Source organism: Nesoenas mayeri (assembly GCF_963082525.1).
Source record: "Nesoenas mayeri genome assembly, chromosome: 16".
In the NCBI taxonomy this organism is placed as follows: Eukaryota; Metazoa; Chordata; class Aves; order Columbiformes; family Columbidae; genus Nesoenas; species Nesoenas mayeri.
The window spans coordinates 4977861-5001113 of NC_137562.1; the positions used below are offsets into that span (position 1 = coordinate 4977861).

The 23253-nt window shown below is 40.0% G+C and overlaps 1 protein-coding gene across 1 annotated transcript in view; it reads right to left on the bottom strand.

Moving 5' to 3' along the window:
* The window catches only part of BCAS1 (brain enriched myelin associated protein 1), a gene marked incomplete at both ends in the record, with an annotated part of 34253 nt that extends 12655 nt beyond the window's left edge, over window positions 1-21598 (bottom strand). The window contains 8 exons of the mRNA XM_080354670.1: window positions 263-430; window positions 7996-8196; window positions 8519-8554; window positions 10946-11086; window positions 14209-14253; window positions 14840-14974; window positions 20451-21034; window positions 21592-21598. Coding sequence (XP_080210796.1) covers window positions 263-430; window positions 7996-8196; window positions 8519-8554; window positions 10946-11086; window positions 14209-14253; window positions 14840-14974; window positions 20451-21034; window positions 21592-21598 — 1317 coding nt within the window. The remainder of the gene's footprint in view (window positions 1-262; window positions 431-7995; window positions 8197-8518; window positions 8555-10945; window positions 11087-14208; window positions 14254-14839; window positions 14975-20450; window positions 21035-21591) is intronic.
* Window positions 21599-23253: the final 1655 nt, after the last annotated feature.

Consider the following 23253-nt stretch of genomic DNA (forward strand, 5'->3'; position numbering starts at 1 on the left):
GGACGCGGCCACCGCGGCTGTTCCCGGCCGGGCCACCAGGGGGCGGTGCAGGACGCGGAACGCGCGGGGGGGCCACGGGGGGTGTGGGGTGGGACAGCGGGGCTGTGGCGGGGGACACGGGGCTGGGGTGTGTGACAAGGGCTGGAAACGGGCAGAGCTGCACTCGCGCACTCTTACAAACGTTCATTCTCAAAAGCTCTGCGAGCCGCTTGCAACGAACGTGTCAGTCTAAACTCTCGAATTCGGTGTTTTGCTTACTTACCAACTTAAAAAACTTCCGCAGGTTTGCTTTGGGGGTTTTACTTTCTTCTCTTTTAGGTTTCACTTCCGCAGCTTCTGGGCTCTTACTCTCATCTTTGTCAGGAGCCACGGCTTCTAAAGTTGCATCTGCTTTCTCATTGCTTACAATCTCCGCTTCTTCTGATGCGTTCTGGGGTTAGTTTTGGTAAATGTTAAGAAAGTGGGAAAAAAACATTAAAACATTCAGACTTAATCACCTAGTTTGTTTGTTTGTTTCTTTTCTTTTTCAACCAAAGTGCTTCAACAGTACAGTAAGTTAGCACATCAGAAACAAACGTGGCATGAAAGCGTTCGCAGCTTCGCTGTATCTGTACACCTTTCTTCAGGATTTTGATTTAGTATGTCATCTGGGGGGATTTAAAGCACTTGTTTAGGTTGGAGAAATAGCCTTTCTTGAATTGCAGTAGCACTTCCCATAGACAATAATTTATCTTTGATTAAAATTCTAAAAAGAAAGTTTAAATGAAATTACATAGAGTGGTGTGTGCCCTACATAGACAATGCTCAGGTAAAACCAGTAAAATGAGAAATATCATACCCAGAAGTCTGCACATAAGAGCAGGAATAGGATTAATTAAAACACACTGTGGACATTATTAATTGTTTAAACGCTGTTTAGCACCTTTCTCACTGAATATAGAAGTGTCCAGGCACAGTGTTCTCAGGCCAGTCACATTCTCAACACCAGCTCCTGTTCCCAGTTGCAAAGACATAAATGACTTCCTGAGGTATGAGGTAGTTAAGTAGCTCATCTATTATTTCACCTAATCCCATGGGTCACAGTCACCCTCTTTGATAGTGTTGACCCTCATTCGTGTTCAGGGAAAAGCTGCTGTGTACTCGGCAGCGTTCTCTTTGTAGAAGGGCTTTGGGTCCCTCTGAGCTTTTGTCTATTACTGGAAAGTTTCTTCTGTTCTAATAGTGCTTTGAACAGAGGTGTGCGTTTTGTAAATTCCTCTGAAATATGGATCCCCGTAAGATTTATTTATTAATCTCCTGCATGTCTCATTCCACAGCCTTCTCGAGGCTACCTGGGCAATGCTCAGTGTGTTTAAGTGAACATCAAAAACTGCAGAGCAGAAAACATGACCCACCTGCCCTGGGAAATAACACTTGTCTGTGCCCTCAAGAACCACCAGACAATTCCTATCCCACTGTGACTGTGTAAAGAAGTATCTTTCTGCCAAAAAAAGAAGCTATTATGCTAATAGCTAGGTAATCTGACCTGAAGCAAGCCCTTCCTCAGCCTATTGAAGAAAGGTACAGAAAGTTATTAAAGCATGACAAGTTGCAACCTCAGCCTCTAATACTGAAGCATTTACCCAAGGTATTGGCATTTGTACACATGCAGCTGCTTAAAAGTACTGCATGGTTAGAGCTGAAATATATACTATGGTTATTATGCAAAAGAACTGCTGTAAATAAATCTCAATTATTTGTATTTCGCTATTTTTACAAATTCTTGCAAAACTTACATGTAAAGCATACTCATAATTATTCTGTACAAATTAATTTTAGCCACATGAACATAAGAACAATCTAAAAGATAACACCACGGATTCACCCCAGCCCCATAGCCTGTCTCAGAGCACTAAAAAATTGTTACCCGTTCCAGCAGGAGCTCACACTACTGCTGCCCTCATGTGCTTTCCAATTGTCTTCAACTCAACAATTCCCATGTAATGTCTTTAATAGACCTTGATGGATTTTTTTTTTCCTACAGAAATTTAGCTAAACATTTTTTTGGGTTGATATAAATTCCTGACATCCAGGAGCATCCTGTAGGAAAGAATTCTACAGCTAAAATGTCCTTTTTTTTTTTTAAAAAAAAAAAGTACTATATTTTTGTTTGTCACAAAATAATTCTGTTTGATACTCTACCACTTTTATTTTGAGCCGTGACTGATCTTTCCTGTTCACCTTTTCTGTTACAGCAGTCATTCTGTACACTGCTGTCACGTTCCTTTCTTCCAACCTCTTTCTGAGCAAAAAAAACCCCTGGAAACAAACAAGCAAAGCCTAATCTGTGTAGTTCTACATACAGAAGCCATTCAATGTATTTATGCATTTTTCTCTCTGTATTATACCTTTTAGTTCTACCATATTCTCTTTGAGTTGGGGGACCCCACATACAAGGTGGAAGATGGGGACTCACCATGATGGCTACAGCAGCATGAGAGATTTTGCTTTGTTCCTCACCCTTTTGTGGAAGAAATGAACATTTTGGGGGTGGAAGAGGAGAAGAACGATGAGGGACTTAATACTCCTTGTCCCCTGCTGCTTGAGATGACTGCAACACAGCCTGCTTCCCCATGAAATTGGAGATTTAACTTATATTTATGAACATTTTTGAGATAATCAATCTATAATAAGTTTAATCTATATTTCTGCCTATTCACACATACATGTAATCAATTCACCCACTATTTGCTTGAAGGAGATGATTGATTGCATGAGTTGAAGCAGTGACTCGATAAAGCAGCACCGTAGCTCCTGGGAGCTCATCGTTCAGAGCTCAGGGTTCGGGCTCACGTCACTGCTGCGACAGCTGCAGCCCAAATGGGGTTTGGCTCTCAAGCTCTGTCCGTGCAATGAGTGTTAGTGTCACACATGCATCTTGGGGCAAAATGCTCAACGCTGAAAAGCACCCTCTGTTTTAATAAAGAAAAGAGCTGAGTGATAGTCAACAGTTGTGAGACTGATTGGTTTAAAGTAAACAGTGACTTTTTGCACGTGGATTCCATAGGAGACTTTAGAAAAGCTTAAATCTTGTTTTAATATATATATATATATTTTTTAACCATAGCTATCCAACATACCTACACTGTTAAATTCGGTACGCTATTAGCCATATCAAAGTTGTTGTAGTAGTTACAGCTTATCTTGTTTGAGATCTTAGGCTTGCTATTTAAAAAATTGTGATAACTTTATTGTAGTTATCTCCAGGAATCATTCCTGTATAGACATCTCCCTCTGTAAGACTGAATTAACGCTGAAGATTTTTCTTTTATGATTTTGTGATCCCAAAGAAATCTCTGGAGGCCCAGTCCAACCTCCTACTTAAAGCAGGAGTTGCATCAGGTTGCTAAGGTACTTATTGAGCTCTCAGTATCTCCAAGGCTGGAGATTCCACAACTTCCGTGCAATCACATCAGAGTATTACAATATGCTGCAACAAAAGGAAACTCTAGAGACATCACCAAGTAATCTCAAATAAGACTGACCATGGTGGCATCTTCTTAGAGACTGATGACACATAACCACGGTGTGTTTTGTGACATACTTTTAAGAATAGAGTTTTTAAATTTTGTTCCTGTTTCCCGTAGGAAGCTAGAAGAAAATTTTCCATTTGTGTGTTCAAGAGAATCACCAAGGTGTTTCTGGCAGGAATTGAAAGCGTAATAGGAAGAACCTGACAAAGATAAAGTCAATAAACTTTGAACGATGTTACATTAACATAAACTGTTCTCTAGAGCAAGGGGCTCAGTTGCTCTGTTTCACCTGGGAGAAAAGAAGAAAAATTATGTCAAGTTTTGTGACCAGATTTAGGATGAAACTGCAGTTTGTGTATAATAATAATTTGCAAACAGCCTAGCTCTATCAGCTTTATGAATCTTAATTGCATAAGTGTTCTCAGAAGTGTAAATTATCACCTTATACCTATAAATTGCATCAACTGAGGTTACTAAATTAATGGGTCCAAATTCTGCCTCTGTTTTCCTTAGACACAAATGGTAATGAATTCAACCTAAGTCAGCAGCTACTGCTGTTATGTCCCATGGAGACAGAGGTGCTATTGAGTTATTTTCATTTTCTTTTTTTAAAGGCACTCTGCCAAGCTCAGAAGACATTTCAGGATACATTTGTTTGAAGGACCTAGAAGAGTACCACCTTTTGCTCTTTGTATTACAGAGCTACCTGTGTTTTCTTTTTCAAAATAATATTTTAATTCATAAAACATTACTAGCAAAGATAAGAATAATTTACTAGGCTGTTTTCCTGTGTTTGGGAAGCATTATTTTATTTATTAAATGATAGTGTCCCTAATTTTCTTCTGGTAATAAGCCTACTTAAAAAAAGTTGTGGTAGAAAGTTTATTTCTACCCTTCGAGTCCTCTTTCTGGTTCTTACAAACTCTCCTATTGTTTTGATGAACTACTACTACACCACTTTCTTATCCAGGTTCCTGACCATATAAATTTTTGCCTTATGAGAGTGTAACTTATTTTGTGACCTGGATAACTTTGATAGGAGTTTTCCTTTTGTGTGCCGCATCTTTGCTCAGAATTGAGGTAAACACTGTATCCTGCTTTGATCTTGTGCTAGGGCCTGAGCTGGCACTCTCCACCGCATTTCATTAGTCTCGGGGAACCGTTCTTCTGTTTTTCCTGGGTCATACCTTCTGTAGGAAGCAGCTTTGCTTTAATCTTAACAGCACAGACAAGAGGTGACCTTTCACTCAAGAAATTTCCACTTAAAAGAGCAGTCATGCTTGAGATCGGTTCCTGCTGCTCACAGGCAGGACACACAGAGGGCCAGAGAGAGACTTTAAGCCCCATCCTGCTCTCCTTTGCCAACACAAAGATGATGGAGGCAGCTCAGCTTTACCACCAACCTGCCCTTGGACCTCCACCCTGCAGCCCCTGGGACCTGCAGCTGCTGCCTGAAGGTGCCACCCAGCAGATCTGGAGCCCTGACAGCTCAGACCATTAATTAATTAGTATTAACAACTGTTAGCTTATGGTTAAACCCACACTGATCTGCAAGCAGCCCAGCAGCCTGGTTCAGACTTGAGTTCTGCTGGATTTACTCACTGGGTTGAGGATGTTGAGGATGGCAGCTGTGCCAGCAGTTGGGTTGTGAATTGGCCCCCAAAAGCCCATTTCCTGTTGTCCTCCTCACCCCCTCGACCAGGGGGAATCATCTTTCAAGTGTTTTCATCCATTTATCCAGAAAAAAAAAAAGACCAAAAATCTCCTTCCCACCTGCCTGATACTGCTCTCATCTAGGAATATACAGCAACTTAGTAAGTCCTGGGTAATTTTAACATCTCACACACTCCACCCAAATATTAATCTTTGCTTTCCTCTGTCAGAATATGGTTGCAGGCTCAGCAATAAAAGGTGTTATTCTCCTTCACTTAATAGCTAACCAGTTTGCTGTTTGTATTATCAGTGCATAAATACCCCTCAGTAAGAGGAGCACAGTTTTTCTGCACTTGTATGGCAACAGAATTGCAACAGCTTAAAATTATAGTTTTTTTTAAAAAAAATATATCCACTTTAAAGGTAATTCACAGAGTAGTCTACTAAATAATGCTCCCTCAATCACTTTCCTTCATCAGTTACTGGCATGCTTTGATCAGATATAAATGAAGTGTCATGTTTCTCTGCCCTGATCAGATATCTACAAGGTCTTGAAACCCAGGTTTCCAACAAAAATACATGAAATAACTAACTGTAATTTTCTATTAATATTCCTTAGTATTTAAAAAAATGTTAGTATGACAAACATTTGAGTAACAGTTATGAAAACTTGTACAGCCTGATCAGGAAATGGGGCAAATAGAATCAGAGTGGTTTCTATCCAAGGAGTGGAATAAACATTTTATTTCTTTTTCTTCTGCATATTTATTCATCTGTAGTCAGAGCAACAGCATTAACCGCAACGTGTTGACAGGTACTTCATTAGCTTTACTTTGAAGTGAAATCTCATCAGAATATATATTTGAGAGACTGCCTGGAAAGAGAGGAGTTGGATCTGAATCCGGGATTTATCGAGTGTTGTGGTTGCTGTTTGTTAGTTCAAAAGGAAAGACGACACGTCACTGAATTATACACCTACTTGGAGTTGCCTGGTTTGTTTCTCTAACCTAGCAAAGGACGGTATATTAAGGGTGCCAGAAAGAACGATAAAATCACTGCAGAAAAAAAACAGCGAAACCATAACAACAACAACAAAATAAAACCAAACAAACATAAAAAAACCACAAAAAACCCTAAAATCCTCAAACCAAGCTGAGTTTGATGTTAACCTGTAGTCTAAGGACAGGATGTTTTGTTTTTAACATCTATGGTCCTTTTTTAAAATATTTTAGCTTCAAGCTGACTGGGTTACCAAAGTCTTCCATCAAAAGAAATAGTATTAATCTCTATCAAGAAAATCCGGTAAAGCAACATCAGCCTTTTATAGGTGAGGATTCAGTGCTTAAGTAGGCAGATTTTGTTGTTGTTGTGCATTTTTTTAAAATCCATAGGAACAAATTAAGTTCTCTACTATGGAAATTTACTCCAGAAAACTTGCAAAAAGTTTCAGAACTTATTGGGTTTGGAATCATCCTGACTAAGCAGAAATGGCCTCATTTATGCAAAGTTAAAAGTCAGATTTCATACACTCTTGTAGTTTAATGTATTTAGGTAAATTATCTAACTGACCCTTAATACTTTTGGTAGCAGCCAACATCTACTCAGAGTTATAGAGAAGTCTTGACACTTCCCATTCACTGGTGTAATTACCTTTAGTTTAATGGTGATGTAGGACAAATTAAACCCATCATCATGAACAAGCAGAAGTGAAAGGCAAAATTTGGGTGCAAGAGTTAAACCCTTGAGATGTTTGAGATCCCAGAATTTCCCTTTCAAGGAGCAAGTTTTCACTATTTTTTCTGCAAGGAAACTTTCCCTTCTTCTATACTTTTTCTTCCTTTCTCAAATACACAAAAGGTCTTGTTACTTCATTATGAAAATACTGAAGTTGAGACCAGATTTATTACTCTCAGTTTTACATTGAAACTGTAGACAACCATCTGCCAGAGGGCCTCTTTTTTCTTATTTCATCCTGATGTTCAGCATACATCCTACTTCCCATCGCTGTTTTCAAATAAGCCAGACTACTCAGAGGTGGTTTCCGTAGTGATAATAGCTATATTATTTGGAAGCAGTTCATTTCTGGGATTTGAACTTGAACAGGAGCCCAGGAAAGCAGTTATTCAACAGACTGATTCAGTAAAGTCCAGTACAGCTCCTCTCTCAAATGAAACAAGAAAAGAATAAGCCTTCAGGTTATTAACCACTAAAGATCATGGAAACAGGAACCACGTTTTCAAAAATCAGTCCTAATTTTAGTTGAAATCATTATTTAACCTCAGAAAAAAACTGTGCCTTGCCAAACAATTGACCTCAGTCCCAAACTTAAAGGGCAATCCATTCTGCTATGAAACTCACTCTATTGAATAAGAATAGACTCAACAGATTCCAGGTTTTCAGACTTTAGGAACTAAATACAAAAATTCTCAGAAATAAAATGTGGTTTTATACCTATATCTCTATTAATAATGTAATTTGGTAAAGAATACTATAATCTTGGTAGGATTTTTAACAAGCCTGTTGAATTGACAGAGTAATATTCCTTCTTCTGTAATACCATTCAAAAATAGCATGGAAATAGCATGGAGAGGCTTAAAAGACTTCAGTTTTATAAGATTCTTTTGCAGTAGTCTATCTGCTGTTAGCCGTGTGTATATGTGATTGCCCAAAGCTCACGTATACATTTCTAACCGCATATATCATTTATGCCTCTCATGCATTTAGCATGTGAGATACGCTCAGCTCTGCAGATTTGGCTGCTTTACTGTAACTCCCGATGCTGTATGAAGGTGGACCTGCAGGATGGACCAGCTCCTGAACCCAGACATACCTTTTTCCAAAAGAGCTTGCTCAGTGGCATAGGAGTGGATGATGCTTTCTCCTTCGTCCCCTCTTTGGGCGCCTCGCTGGCCACTGCTGCCTGCTGGGCTGCAGCCTCGGGGGCTTTTGTGCTCTGCTTAGTCTGCAGCTCTTGGGAGGAAGGGACATTTTTGTCTGGTTTTACAGAGGTAACAGGCTGCTGGTCAGTGCTCTGAAAAGAAACAAAGACATAGGGCTGTTGGAAACCTATGAAGGACAAAGTAACTCACAGCACCTTGAGACACAGGAGGTGAACATGCAGCAGACATCATAGCACAGGACACACCACACAACAGGGGGCAGCTCATGAGCTGCACTGCTCTGTCCTTTTAAATTAAATAATGTCTTAGAAGAAACAAAATACACAGTAACCCACCCTTCGTAACAGATAATTAATTGATTAAGAAATTAAAACAGTGTCTTTCAGACTGAAAATGACAGTAATTACCCCTGACTGCGTTATTCATACAGATAACTTGAATCATCCTACTCACTTTGGTATTAGTTGTCTGTTGAGTCTCTTTTGCAGCCTGAAGGGAAACAAAACACAAAGGCAAGTCTGTCTCTGGCAATGTCAGTGCTCACAGTTACACAGTTCAGGAATTGTCTGTGTCACATATTATTTTATTTTTAGTGAATGTTTGTGAAAGTTCTGGCTCCCGCAACCATGGAAACTGGTCTGTGGCAGAGGCGGCGCTGCCTGCAGGGACCGCCAGCTCCCATCCCTCTACCTGCAGCAGCATCACTGCCTTGTGTTCAACTGCTTTGTGCTCATGCTACCGTGCTTGCAGTCCTCAATTCATTCTTTAAAAACGTGTATTTACATACGCATTCCCAGTTTCTTCAGGTAAAATGTTACACAGGGTTTTAAGACTTTTTTCTGAGCTGGGTCTGCACATGCAACTTTCAGTGCACACGTACAAGCCAGAGCTGGGTGTTTTCCACTTGGGGAATTGTACACCAGTTAGGGACGTGCTAACGTTACCTTCGAAGCAGGAAGCTTTGCTTTCTGAAATACAAAACATAGGCAGGTGATTGCCTGGGTATCAAAGGCACAGAACAGCATTGGCTTTATAACTTTATAGTTCTACAAAGAGAAGCTCTGCAAATGCTGAAAGTTGGTTTAGTCCACCCACTCACTTTTGTGCGTTGGGTGGGATTTACTCTTCTGTAAAAAGAAAAAAAAATAAAATTATTCACAATCATGGATCTCCTGGTTTCATCAAAATACAGGAAGCCAGGAGGGATCCAGTTGAATTCCTTTCTGGCCAGTGATGCATATCAGGATCTACTGACCCTAACATCCTGCACAGCCTACACTGAAGGAGAATATCTGGGCTGTACAAAAAGAGGAGCAGCAAGCCACAAACTCAAATACAAGCCCAGCACCCCTGGGTTTAGGCAGCCTGCCCAATGCTTTGCGGATTTCTTGAAAGAATAGGTGCAAGTTATTTTGCAGGAGCCAGGAACTTCTTTCTGTGGTTAGCTCTAGTGCACAAGTGGTAAAAAGGAGTGTAATGCCATCAGCTGGCTTCAGTAGCAATGCTGAAAATAAGTGATTAACCCTTCCAAGTGAAAACTCCAAAATAAGTCCAGTTACACTGCAAAAGTGACATGCAATGCAAGGTAAATATATATGGATGGGAATAAAAGAGCTGAGAGGGACCCAGCTGCCAAATGCCATCCAAACTCAGTCTTTGAGGTCAAATGGCTAAATCCCATTCCATCAGCTCACGGTTTATATTAGGATGTACCTTGCTGTTTGAAAACAACATTCACACTGAAGTTAGTATTTTGTAAACACAGGACATTGAAAACCAATGTTTATGAAACTAATAGTAAATCCTAGCAAATCATTGTGAGATTTTCAACTATTGGAGAAGAGACATTGCACCTTAAAAAGTGCCAGCCAGGTATATTTTCTACCAGGAAGTCTTAATTCATTATAAACAAGTAATTAATATCTTAATTGTATTAAATATCAAAATTATTAGCTATCAATGTAGTATATGCAAGATGAGATCCTAACTTCAGGCTGTTGATAAGAATTGTAGATTAAAACCATTGGGAAGATTATTATTCCTTCAGTAACACACAGATGACATTTTTATCTCAAAAATGAGACAGTAGAAAGAACATTTTTGTTTTGAAAATATCTTAAAGAACTCTGCCTCATGTCCTGGATTATAAAGCCCCCTACTCACCAGAAATTCCATGTGGGTGTCTTGAGTGAACATTAAATATTAATTACTTTCCTCCTCCAGTGGAAGGGTCTCTGCTTCTGCATTCTTTGGGCTAAAAAGCTACAATTCTCTCAAGTCTGTGGCCCTGCCACTTTAAAACATCCTTGAAAATGAAGCTTTTCCCTTCCAAACTAAACTTGGAATTCAATCAACAATTATTTTTCTTGTTTTCAGTAAGGAGTAACTATTTCTGAAGGAAATTCCATGTTCCAAGCTTGTCCGTGCCACATCAGATACCCCAGTTCCCCAGTTTTAACCACATCACAGTGCGTGCTAAGGCCATGTGGATTATAAAGCCTTAATTGTAGTTGGACTGAGCACTTAAACCTGCCCCACAATTGCAGGCACTGTTCATATCTGCATAATTCTTTATCAGTACCTCATATTTTGAGTGTTCAGGGAATTTTAGTCAGCGTTAGTAACTGGGAAGCACACAGTAAGGAAGGTTAGAAGAATTGTTTCAGAATCCTGAATTCACAGATGGTATAACAAGAGAAATGTTGCACGTAAAGATGGTTTTTATAATGCACGGCAGAGAAATACTCGTGCCAGCGGTTTTCAGTGCACAGCACAGCTGGCCAGATGCTGATTTCAGTTACCAATTAAATCTCTTTTCTGTGTGACAGGAGCCATCTGTTACTGCTCAGGGTTCTGCTCTTGCTGGGGCTTCATACAGACCTTATGCCTAAAGAGTTTGCTAAATGTACTGTGTCCTAGCTTGGGAGACTCTGCTTTCTTTTTCTTGGCTGCTTTAGTCTGGGATTCTGCCGCTGTCTTCGGAGCAGGTTGCCCACCATGGCCTTTTTCCGCTTTTGATCCCTTTTGTAAAACACCATTTGAAGTTGAGTACTTATTGCAAAGTTCTCAGTCGGTTCATGAAAAACATTCAAGCACTCATACATGTTGTACTAAACCCAAACATTTCCTTATTGCCTTGGACAAAAAAGTCATCTTTTTCTGAATTACTCCGTTCTCCTAAGACTTTCTTCTGCTTGAGTAGTGAAATAAGTAGAAAAACTAAGGCAATCCAGCTGACTCAAACCACAATTTGCCCCTAAAATCTTCATTAAATTGAGACGCAGGTCCCACAAAGACAGACTCCTGAACTTAATATTCATGAGCAACAAACTACATTCAAGATCCATAATTTTAAAATAGGCAGATATATGAATAAAGATATTTGAAAATATTTTCATTCTTTTCATTGTCATATTGTAGGGACTTAAAATTGTTTTGGATAACACATTTAGGAAAAGGACAGTATGAGTATTCATGATATATACTACATAAAATATTTCAAATTTTCACTAATGTTCATGAAATTAGTTAGGAATGAGAATATCAGAAAAATAGTAATGAGAGACTGATACTAAAAGTGTTGAGTGAACACTGCTTCCTTCTCATTCCATTCTAAATATGCGCAGGAAGCACTGATTTTGGGAATCATCACCCACTGATATTAGATACTAGTATTCTAAAAAACTAGGCAGCACTTTAAAAAAAATGCTACAAAGGACTATAAGGTAAAGAAATATTAATGTCTATATGGGAAAGAAACAATATGTTGTCAATTTTTAAGAAGTGGTAGCAGACTATCTACAGCTCAAGGCAGACCATGTTACCCTGCATAGGGTAGAGGTGAGCTTGTTCAAATACATGACTTTTCTACAAGTCATTTAAAAACTTGACCAGCATTTACTAAAATGTTCCATTTAACTTTTCACAACATTGGAAAATATGTGTTTTTTTAATAATAATTCAAGTACCTCCTCAAAACTCACTGAAATCACAGTTGTTGTCCCACCATCATCATCATCAGTCTCCAGCACAACCCTCTGGATTTATCCATGCAGGAAAAAAAGCTCCAGTCTTCATGTTACAAACAAGAGGCTTTTTTTCCCCTCCTTCTACACCACTTTTATCTTTTCAGTAATAAAAAAGGATGGGAGACGCAAAACCAGAAGTATCCAAGGTTGCTTAACTAAGCTTCAACATAAACAAGTTAACACAGGAGTCTGTTCTATGGTAACTATACTGTATATGCACCCATGATATATGACTAATCACAAATAATATGCTGTAGCATTGTTCAGCGTTTCACTGTGTCAGGTTTTAAAGCAGTAAGATGACTTTTTAATTACCTGGTATAAAAGAGGATATACCATTTCTTTTACTTATTACTTGCTAGTATCCTGGACTTCATTCTGATTTCCCTTAGACAATTTTGTTCCCGATTTACTTCAGAATTGGGTCAACATATAGTGAAGAAATACAATTTTTAAAATTTATATTTCAGTGAATGAAAACTCAAGTGTTCATCCTCCAGGTAATTAGCTTGTTCCTTTACAAGCTTCATTCTGTTTTCTCCTGCACTTGAACAAGGTAAAAATAGAAGCTTCCAACTTAGTAAAAAGCTTTAAAGTGAGTTCACAAAAAATTCTAGGAACTACAGAAACACAGAGAGATCCAAAGTCTGAAGAAACAATCAGTGTACAGCATCTACAATGCAAAGTATCAAGCACTGTGGTAGGAAGAAAGGTCCAGAGTACCTAAAGTAGCAGTTAAGAGCACATTGAGATCTTGGTCTCAAAACTGTTTCATTCAGTGCAATGACAAGCTTTCTACAAAGTGTTTTGTGCTAGGAAGAGGCTGCAGTTGGTTGTATAAAAATTGGCCATTTTTCCACACTGTACTTGGTACCGTTCCCGGTATTCCCCAATGTACAACAGTGCAAGAACAAGTCAGGATCTGCTGGAGAAGGGTCAAATGTATAGTCCGGAGCAGATCTGATCTGAACGCCACAGTTAGTATGAACTTGCAAGGGATCAATTAACCCAAGGCGATATGACTCAACTCATGTTCTACTCTTGTGTTTACACGGATGAAATGACAATCACTAAGGGTGTGCCCCGGCTGCTGAAAGCATACCTGTCTTTAGCCAGCTGATTAAAGCCAGAGGCATCACTGTTGACAGCATATTGCTGCAGAATCACCCAAGTTCAGCTCCACTGATGCCACACGCCTCTGTGTTTCAGCAGGAGGGAGCACACCACCCTGCTTTGTGTTGCAGTGGGCTGGAACTGTTTCCCAGAATTAGGAGGAAGCTTGTCTGTTCTCTTAGCTATGGGAGAGAACTGCTGAGACATTGGGAATGTACCAGCCCTAATGTGATAAACCCCAGCTCCTCCCTGCAAAGGAGGCTCATTAGCAGCCAAAATGAGAGTGTGACCAGGAGTCCAAGTCACCACAGTCCCTGTGCCAGTCGAACCACGTGGAAGCCCCATGGCACACAGGGGAGCTCAGACTGCACCGAGGGGAAAGCCTCGCTTCACAATGCACCTTTACCACTAAAACAGAAGTTATTTATTGGGTAAAAATGGCCATTATTTCATTATATATGTCAGCTGTAAAATCCACAACTTTTTTCAAGTGAACCTTCTGAAAGTATTTTTCCTTTAATATAATGAAAAAGTCATTATTTGTATCAGGAAAACACTAGTGAAGGTAAAGGAATTCTTCATAAAAAACAACTCCCATTTCACCTCCCTATAATGAGTTTGCATATCCTGCTAGTCATCTGGATGTGTTTACCCTCACGGGTGTGACAGCAAACCAAACCCAAACAGCATATTTGTTTCCAAATTACAGTACACCTGCACCAACAGGCACCTGTTGCAGAAGCACACGGGTGCATTTGATGAAGTCAGGTCTGCAAACGGGACCAAACAACTGGATTTTTTGGGAGCTGTTGAAAGAGCTACAAGTCTCACTGAAACAGTGCGTTTTGATGGCTACCTTTTCTGGACATCTTTTCAGGGGGGAAAAAATATTTCAATTACTTCAAATGGTAACATCAACTGGGGAAAAAGCAACACAATGAAGAGGAAATACTTATGTCAAAAATATCTAGTGAGTAGTGACAGAATGAAGAATCTTCCTACCTTGTCTTCAGAGTCACTTTTGGCTTCAGCTTTGCCTGGGGAGACCTTAAACGTATTTGAAAAAAAAACCAAACCAAACCAAAAAAAAAAACCAAACAGTCACAACCAATTCAATTTTTCAAAAGATCTGGAAGATTATATATCTGAAACTAGCAGTTTTTTCTAGCATGAAGGCAAAAGAAGTACAAATATTGCTTTCCCCTCATGTGGGAAATATTATAAATGTTTCTCAAGAACAATTTAAAATCAATGGCTAAAATGAAATATATATATATATACACTATTCAAGCTTATATGTCTGATTAATTCATAAAAAATGAACCTTTAGAGCTATTACAAAATAAAGTTTCATCATGTAGAAAATCCTTAAGACAGCTAAATACCCCCAGATCTATAAGTATCTATGCAGGAGAAATTTTCCAGAGTAGGTCACCGTGATTTGATCATCACTGCACGGTACCTACACAACTCTATCACTCTCAAGTCGTTTTCTAAGGCATCCTTTCGGCTTCATTACTTCTCGGTGCCCCTGACACTGAACATGCTACATTTAGCTCAACACATCCATGTGGAATTTTTATAAGCAATTTAAAGCATAGACTAGAGATGAAAAGGAAAGGCAGAAGCTTACCAGTGTTTTAAGGAAACTCATGACGGAGTTATCTACTGCAGCAGCTGGCTGGGGGTTGTCTGGTTTTACCTCTGCAATACTGTTGACACCTGCCGAGTCCTGCTGTAGGTCTTTTTGGTTGCAGTCATCTATCTCCTAAAAAAAGAGGGGGCAGAGTATCCTCAGTCCTAGCATAATTTCCAGTGGAATGCAAAAGTAACATTTGTGACTTGCATTATGTTGCTCTGAGAGTCACAACCCTAATTCCAACCATAGTTCTCCAGCCTACGTATTCAGAACAATCGAGCATTTATACATCTCTTTCCCCTCTTTTCTAATATATTCAGCATTTGCTGTTGGTTGAAGGAACATTGTTCTCAGATACCAAGTATAACAAATACAAGTAAAGTTGCACGCAGGATGCCAAACAACACCACTTTTCTCTTTTGAAGGCTGAACTTGTGAATAGGAACAAACACTGAGATTTTGGCCTTTGATGGCTCAGTGTCTGATTGTACCATACAAAGATTGCTTCCGATACTTTGTGTTCTGCAATTCTAGAGATAATTTTAACCTAGCAAACACAAACATGGTACAAAATAAAAGAAGGAAAAAAGCAACAACCAGAAGTAATTCTTCTGAGCCAGATGGAGCAGCCTCCTCTCTTCCTGGAACTGCAGTTGTCAGAGCCCAAAAATAGTTTTCCACTGCTCAGGCACTCAGAACTATGTAATACTAAGTTACTCAGTTTCTGTTTAGACACCTAAACAAGGGTCTGTTTTTAAACTCTCCTTAGACCAGTTTTGGAGACCCTGGCACTCTTTGATGCTGAATTTGTCTGCTATTGGGGCCACTTTTGCCATGAGCCTGCACAGGTAAGGCCAACACAAGCATTGTTCAGGAGAGAACAGCCTGAGACAGGTTCTCATGTCCCATTCAACATTTCCTTTTTAATATTTGAGTACTACATCTGGCTAGTAATGTCTGAGTCTGTTACCAGTAATCCTGCTCCCTTTTGTCTATATCTGTCTACTTTGTAAGCGCAGGGCTGGATCTGCCAGTTATTCTTAAAGTTCATTGTGCCTAGCACGGTGGTGGCTTCGACTTTGGTAGGGGATTTGAGACATTATTGAACAATCACAGCAGAGCCATAATTCTCCAGCAGAACTTATCATCCCCTACTATTTAGACAGCAGGAAAATGAAACTTGACATGCCCAGGTGCCTCCAGTAAACAGCACCTTTGCATTACTGCTCTCAAAGACTGTCTGGATGTCTAAGTGACATCAAGGCTTTTTTCCTAATCTGCCAATTAGATGTAGTTGTTCAGTGCCATTTTTACTAGAAAAAGTTAAAAATAAAATTGTACTCTTGAGAACCCTTCCCTATACTGAGTGATTAATATTTGTATAAGATATTTGTATAAGATTTGTATAAGATTTGCAGAGGACATACATTTCTATAGGTCACTAAAGGAATGAATAGACTAAAGATATGTAAATGTTTTAAAACTTTGGGGGCGGCGGTAATTGGGTGTCAGGAAAGATGAGCATGGGATGGCCAGTTTCCAGGCAGCATTTATAGAGTTAAAATACACAAGGTTCTACTTGCAAGAACAGGCTTCTATCTAATTCTCCACCCACCGTTTTCCAAGTTTACCCGGGAAGAAACACAGCACAGTAGTGCAGAGTGCTTCAACAGGCTATTAAGAAGTTTCTGACAAGGGTCTAACACACCACTTTGTCCAGCTGCCGGTTACAGGTCAGAGTGGCTCCAAGAACAATATGTCCCATGCAGAACATGCGTGGCCAGGCCAGCTTTGGCAGCCCTGCTTCCAGGAATGCCATCTACAGAGCTCCGGTCATATGAAAAATGCTGGCTCCATTTCAGATATTAAAGGGGCAACAAAGGCTTGAGGCAACAGACCAAAGAAGCAAAAGGCAGAAGATATGTTGTTAAACAAAACAAGCTTCATTAGTGAAGTAGCTGATTCCATCAAACTCTTCACTACTTGATGTTATCAAACAAAACCAAGCAAACCTTATTTTTACACACAGAAGCTCAAGCTCTGGTGTTGGGCTATGCTCTGTTTAGGAGGAAGGGATCTTTTTGCCTGGCACTGGGTGAACACAGCTGTGAGCAGCAGCAGATACCACCTGGGACAAGTGCAGAGGTGACAGGTACCACCACAGGCAGCACCAGCTGTCCCAGGGCATGTCCCTGCTGAAGCCACACTTTGCCCAGCAGATGCAAAAGACTGTGTAGAGTTTGAGGCACAATACCATCCAAAAACATCCCTGAACTCTGATGTGCAGAGCTCAAATGGCCCCATAATGACTCTCTACTGCATGGGGAACCCTACGTCAGGATTCCCAAGCCAAGGCTGCCATTAGCTACCAAGACAACTCAAATCTGGGCTTTGATAGATGCTTTGATCTATCTTGGGCTTTCCTGGGAATGCTGCTGTAGGAAGGAGCACAGACTCAGGCTATCAGCATATAAATCAGGGAGAGATAATATGGAGTCCTACAATATCACATTTTCAGAGCCATAGTCAACTAACCACAAAAACTCTGCAGCAGCTCACTGCATAATATGCTGCGCAAAGCCCTGGAGGCAAATAATAATGAAAGAAAACTCTAGAAAGAACAGAAGAAAGTCAGTATTAGAAGTTAACAGATACTGTGTAAATGTTCAATTCATTTCTTTGGGGAGTCAAATTTGGGAGTAATAAAAACCTTAAATACTTATACTGTAGTTTCAGTTCAGTCATTAGAAAAACATATCAAAAGAATGTATTCCTGCCAGCACTTTTGTTTGTATGAATCATGGCTCAGTGAAACATTTCAGGCATATAATTTATCTTTTCTTTGGCTTACATAGTAAATGCTTCATGAATTCATGAATTCTGTCCTTGTTTTAATTATGCTGTGTTCTGAATGTAGTTTTGTAGACCACAAAAATAAAGAGTGGTTCACCAAACACAGAATGTTTGTGCAGCTCTTAAGCTACAACTGTGGAGCCTCTCTCTTACTTACCAGCAATGCTGTTTGTTTTGTGTTGGCATTCAATTCAGGGAAACTTTGATTTGCTTTTAGCTTTTACAGATACTACAAGTCATAATCCACCAAAAAAAAAATAAAAAAATAAAAGAGACACTGTTGGCAGCGATATCTGGATTTTTAGTACAATTATTTGGTAACATTTGTAGTTACTACAGTAACAGCAATTAAATTAGACTGGGTCATTCTCCCACCCTACATGAGAACTAGCAAATTTAGAGCTAACAGAGGGCGACTGTGCTGCAGAGCAGAGCAACAGCCTTTGTTTTAGAAATGGACTTACTTTAAGTTTGGCAACGCATCAGAAGTGTTTGGTGGATATGTTTTTCCCAGAAAAGGTCCTTAATGCCTCTCTGCCCCTAGCATATGCTGCTTTTCATATTTGAGGAATGAAAGGCAAAAATTATAGTCTGGAAATTCAAGGATAAGGTTAAAATTCCACTCTCCCCTGTGCTACAGTTCTGCCACTGTCATTTGCACTGAACAACTTGAACCCCAGTTTTGTGAGTCCTCACAGATTTTCAGTGGTACAGCTTTAGGCACACATATAAAACATGTACAGGCGCCTCTGTTAAATAGGAGACCTGTCCTCAAGCAGGTCCCCAGGCACCAAAAAGCTGTTGTGTGGGCGAGAATCCTGCAAATACACACATACCAAACGTAACCTCCAGCTGAGGGGTGCCTGGGATTTCCAGATTATTCCCATTAGTGAGGTTCAGGATGTGAATGGGTATACGATGAAGATGAGAACAGAGTTCAAAATGCATAAGAATTCAGAATGAATAAGGCAGTATTGATATAAAAAAAGCTCCATCTGAATGAGCAGTGCTTCTAGTAGCTGTTTAAATTGGCAGAGCAAGATTTAGATTATCTTGTTCTGTCCCCTGATGGTTGCTCGTTACAAGCACTTACTTGAGCTTTCCCAGCATATTTGCTACCAGAAAATATTTAACTCAGGCTTCTGGTTAAAGTCACTCCAGATTGTTGTTTCATTACAGAGAATTTCATGCTGTACTACTTCCACAGCACAACCCGTCAGCTTTCACACTCTGTAGTCTGCAATCACAGTGGAACAGGAAAATATGAATTTTTCACTTGATTGTAAAAGTAACAGTTCTTGTGAACCACAGGCAAAGCTCATTCTTTGCATGTATTAGTCAAAAATACTTGCAGGAATTGACAGTGTTGAAAAGCTACAGTTATAAGCTACAAACAGAAGTGCCAGTAGGCACTGAACAGATTATTCATTCTGAATTACTTACCCCGTTCTGTTTATGTAGTAAATAAGTTGATATTCTGCTAGGTTAAGCCTACAGAGCCTTTACATGTGCATGTGTAGCTGTCCGAAATACCAGTAATGGGACCCACTTTTGAAGGGCAATGGTCAAAAATACAACTGTTTAGTCTTACAAATGAATCTTCAGGAGAATATTACAATTTTAAAGTGTATACAAGAAATGTGATTTTCAAATTTGAGGATACATATGACAGAGAAGACAAGGTAGAAGAACAGATATTGAAGAGACCATTTGGGACAACCTGCAGTGTTGTCAGTGCAAGCAGTGAGCATCTTGTGAAGTATGTCTAACCCTGTTCAAAGCATTGGTGATCATATAGCCGTCTAATTTGAAGGCCTGAACCAGGCCGATAAAAGCAGTCGCTATTAAAATGGCATTTACACAGATTCTGATGAGAGAGCCATGCAGGAAGTTTCTTCCTCCTGTTCCCGATGTTGGACAGGATTGGAGCCAGATCACCAGGCAGTGTATACTGAGGCCTTCCCAGTGGAACTAGTAAGAGTTATGCCACTTATCTCCATCCAAGGGTGGATTTTCTCAATAGTTAATTACCTGAATAGTAGTCCTATAGTATATTTGCCGATATTAATCTTTGTGGAAAGTGTAAAATCTAAACACACGTCTGTTTTCAGCTCCTTTCTTTGATTAGTGTGCTCTCTCAGATAAGTTACTTAATTTCTTACATCACATTTTCATCCTGTGAAACCAATTCTAAGGACCACATTTCCTTGACTAAAAAGCCACAATAGCTAAGAGTGCAAAAATTACTACTGCAAAATATTTCTTATTCTGGTACGTAGGGTACGCAATTAGCAGCTATTACTTAAAATGAGTAATTATTTTATAATGATGGCACAAAACACACTAAAGAACAACTTTGACCCATCCAGTGTCAAACTCCAAGCTCCTAAAGTAGAAGAAACAGTTTTACTTCAGCTATTTTTGCTTTCATTTGTAGCTGGCTGTTGTTCATCGTCTTGGCAACTGGAACATGAACATAGCTATCCTGCCCAAACCTTTCAGAGAAATGATCTCAAAGTCAAGGTCAGACACCAGCATTTAGTCATGTAGCAGACATCAGAGCTACTACCACTCTACCACAGGGTCTCCCATAGCTCTGTTCAGCCACCCCTTTTGGGGGTCACCTGCAATAATTTTTAGAGCAACACTGGTTAATTCACACAGCCCTCATCAAACCAAGTTGTCCTGCGCTATTAATATTCCTAAGAGGTTTCATTAAGAGGGAAATGGATATTCGTATTCAAGCACTTGCCTTCCCCTGTGGGACGCTGTTTGATGTGCTCTGTAATCCCGCAGCCTCTTCCGCTGTGATGTGCCCGTCAGGAAGGTCTGAAGTCTGTCTTTCCTCCTGGGTACCAATTTGCGTTCTACTCCTTTCCTTTCCCTTCTCCAGTTTGAAGATCCTGTCAAAGAAGGTTACTTGTTTTGGCTTTGAGATGGCCACATCCTCTCCCTCAGGTGTCACGGATGCCGTGAGATCGATGTCACGAAGCGATGCTGCTGATGGGGCCCGGGTCAGGTTTTTATGTGCACCCTCCTCCCGCCCAGCTGCCGCGGGAACCTCCGCGCTGTCACTTGCTGCTTTGTTCGCTCCGGGCGCCTCCGAGCTGACATCAAGTTTTGCCGATCCAACTGATGAATCCGTAGCTGGATCTTCAGTACGCCCTGGTACAGACCATGCAAACGCGAAGACAGAGCGGGATTTAGCAGATGGCAGAGCTCTGCTGGCAGCGCTCCCGAGGCTCTGCCCGCCCGCCTCGGGAACCGGGCTCTGCTCCTTTGTCTTCAGGGAAGAAACAGCCACATTATCCCGTGCAACACTTGCCTTTGCATCCACTACAAACAGAAACATAAAACAGTAATTATCCAGTACAGCAAAGGAGTTATACTGGTTGTACAATTAATCATGGTGGTCTCACTCTTTAATAAACTAATTCTGAAACGTGGAGCCTCAGGGAGGACCACACAGAGTGGAGCTTGTGTAGAGACCCTGTTGTCTTCCCATGCTAAATACAAGCTGCTGCTCATCTATCAGATCTGTCCATCTGAATTTCTTTCCTGTCATTCCTCATTGAAGTCCTCACAAATTTTATATTCTCTGTAGCTCTCTCAGCTGCCAAAAGCCAGATAGAGGCTCAGGTTTTTGACTACTTAACCCAGTGGACATGCTAGGGATATTTTACTTCCCAATTAAAGTAGTGATACACATACACAAAAAAAACCTTGAGATAAAGTTATATATTAATATATTATGCTTTCCTCTAAATGGGAAAAAAAGAATGGAAACTGTGAGGGCTGATTTCACTTCCTGGCTTGCCAAATTCCCCAAGGGCTTTACAGTCATATCCTATTTCATTCATTTTTCTAATACTGTTCCTTGCCTTGCTGCCTACTCTCCATAGTGCAGTTTCTACTTGCACTTCTCCTCTATGTCTGCAGGTTAGTTTAAGCCTGATTTGAATAGTTATAAATCACATCTGAGCCAGGCTTTTTATCCTCATGTTGCTGACTCTTTTTGCTCACAAGCAATATGGCTCTTAATCACATTCCCCTCCTCAAAATTCTCACAAATAATCTCCCCTTGCGTACACACATGGCCACGCTTCAGATGCAAACAAATCTTTCATCTTAAAAGTATATTTTATGATTTATATTACAATGGCACTTTTATAATACAGCCGAGGTGAAAATCCCTAATACTGTATGTGCAGACAGGAGGAAAAGGCTCCTGCGTTACAGAAGACAAAAATATATTTCTTCTATCTGTTTTGCAGATGGGAGATTGAATCGCCCATTACGTGGTGTGAAACCCCAGTAAAGAGGAGGCGGCTTGTCAAGAGGTAATCCTTCCCGGTCCCCTCAGCCCCAGCTTCCCTTCCCTGCTTTGACTGGAATATGTATCTGATTTCCCTGTCAATCACCACCAGAGATTTCAAGCATGAATTTAGATGTACTTAATTATAACTGTGAAAAACTGTCAGTCTCAAACTGACTTGCTAAATTAGAATTTTAAAATTGTCAGTTTCACTGTAAAATTGAACGTATTTCAAATTATAATTGTAATAGTCTCGTCAATATTATGCCCTTCACATTTTACCTTAACAGAAATAAAACCCCAGATACCAACAGAACCTAAAGTGCCTGTCTTCAATTTCATTTTAAAAATTCATTTGCAAGATAAGAAAAGCAGAACATTTTTAGAACACAGCTTTCAAAACGACCCAGTAGCTCTTCACAGCAAAATTAGTCCACCTTTCCACCCCTCTCCTGCCCAGGACTTTGCGTAAGAGCACAGAGCATCATCAGGTGCTGTGTAATGTGTGTTTGTGTCCATTTGACACTGTCCCGCAGCTGTGCCAGGGACCCTGGCCATGGCCCTGTGCAGATGCAGGAGGTGACAGAGCCCCAGCATCCATCTGTGACGCTATTTTTAACATACCGACATGCAAAGAAAAGGTGCAAATAACTAACTATTCAACCAGCTATTCAGTTGGGGCCACTAAATATCAGTTATAGTTTCCTAAGCCTCCTGTAGTACAATATGAAAAAAAAAAGAACTGAAGTACTAACTTCTAATTATAGTTGGAAACTTGGGAAGGAAGTAAAAAGCAAACCTTTCCCCAACTAAAGCAAGAAGAAACAATATCCATTGGAAAATAATAGTAATAGATGCTGAACTTCTTCTTTATGTAACAGATAATAACCAAAGCAAAGGAAAACTGTCTTTAGTATAAAAAAAGGAATACAAGCTCATCATTAAGAAAACCAATGAAATAAAAACTAGCTTATGAACCTACCAAGCTCCTTTTATCTCTAATTATCATAGAAGGAATGAAAGACCTGGAAAATAGCACCAGCATGAGCTCTGCAGCATGTCTCTAGTGTCAAAACAGTTCAAACTGTTTTAGGGAAAGTCTGCTCAGACACCAGGCAAAGCAGATCCCACCACCAGAGAGGAGACACTGCTGTGGTGGGCTGAACAGAAGTTTGATTCATGCCATATTCACAGCAAACTGTGAAGGGGAAAGGTTTTGAAATTGCAGTATTTGGAGGAA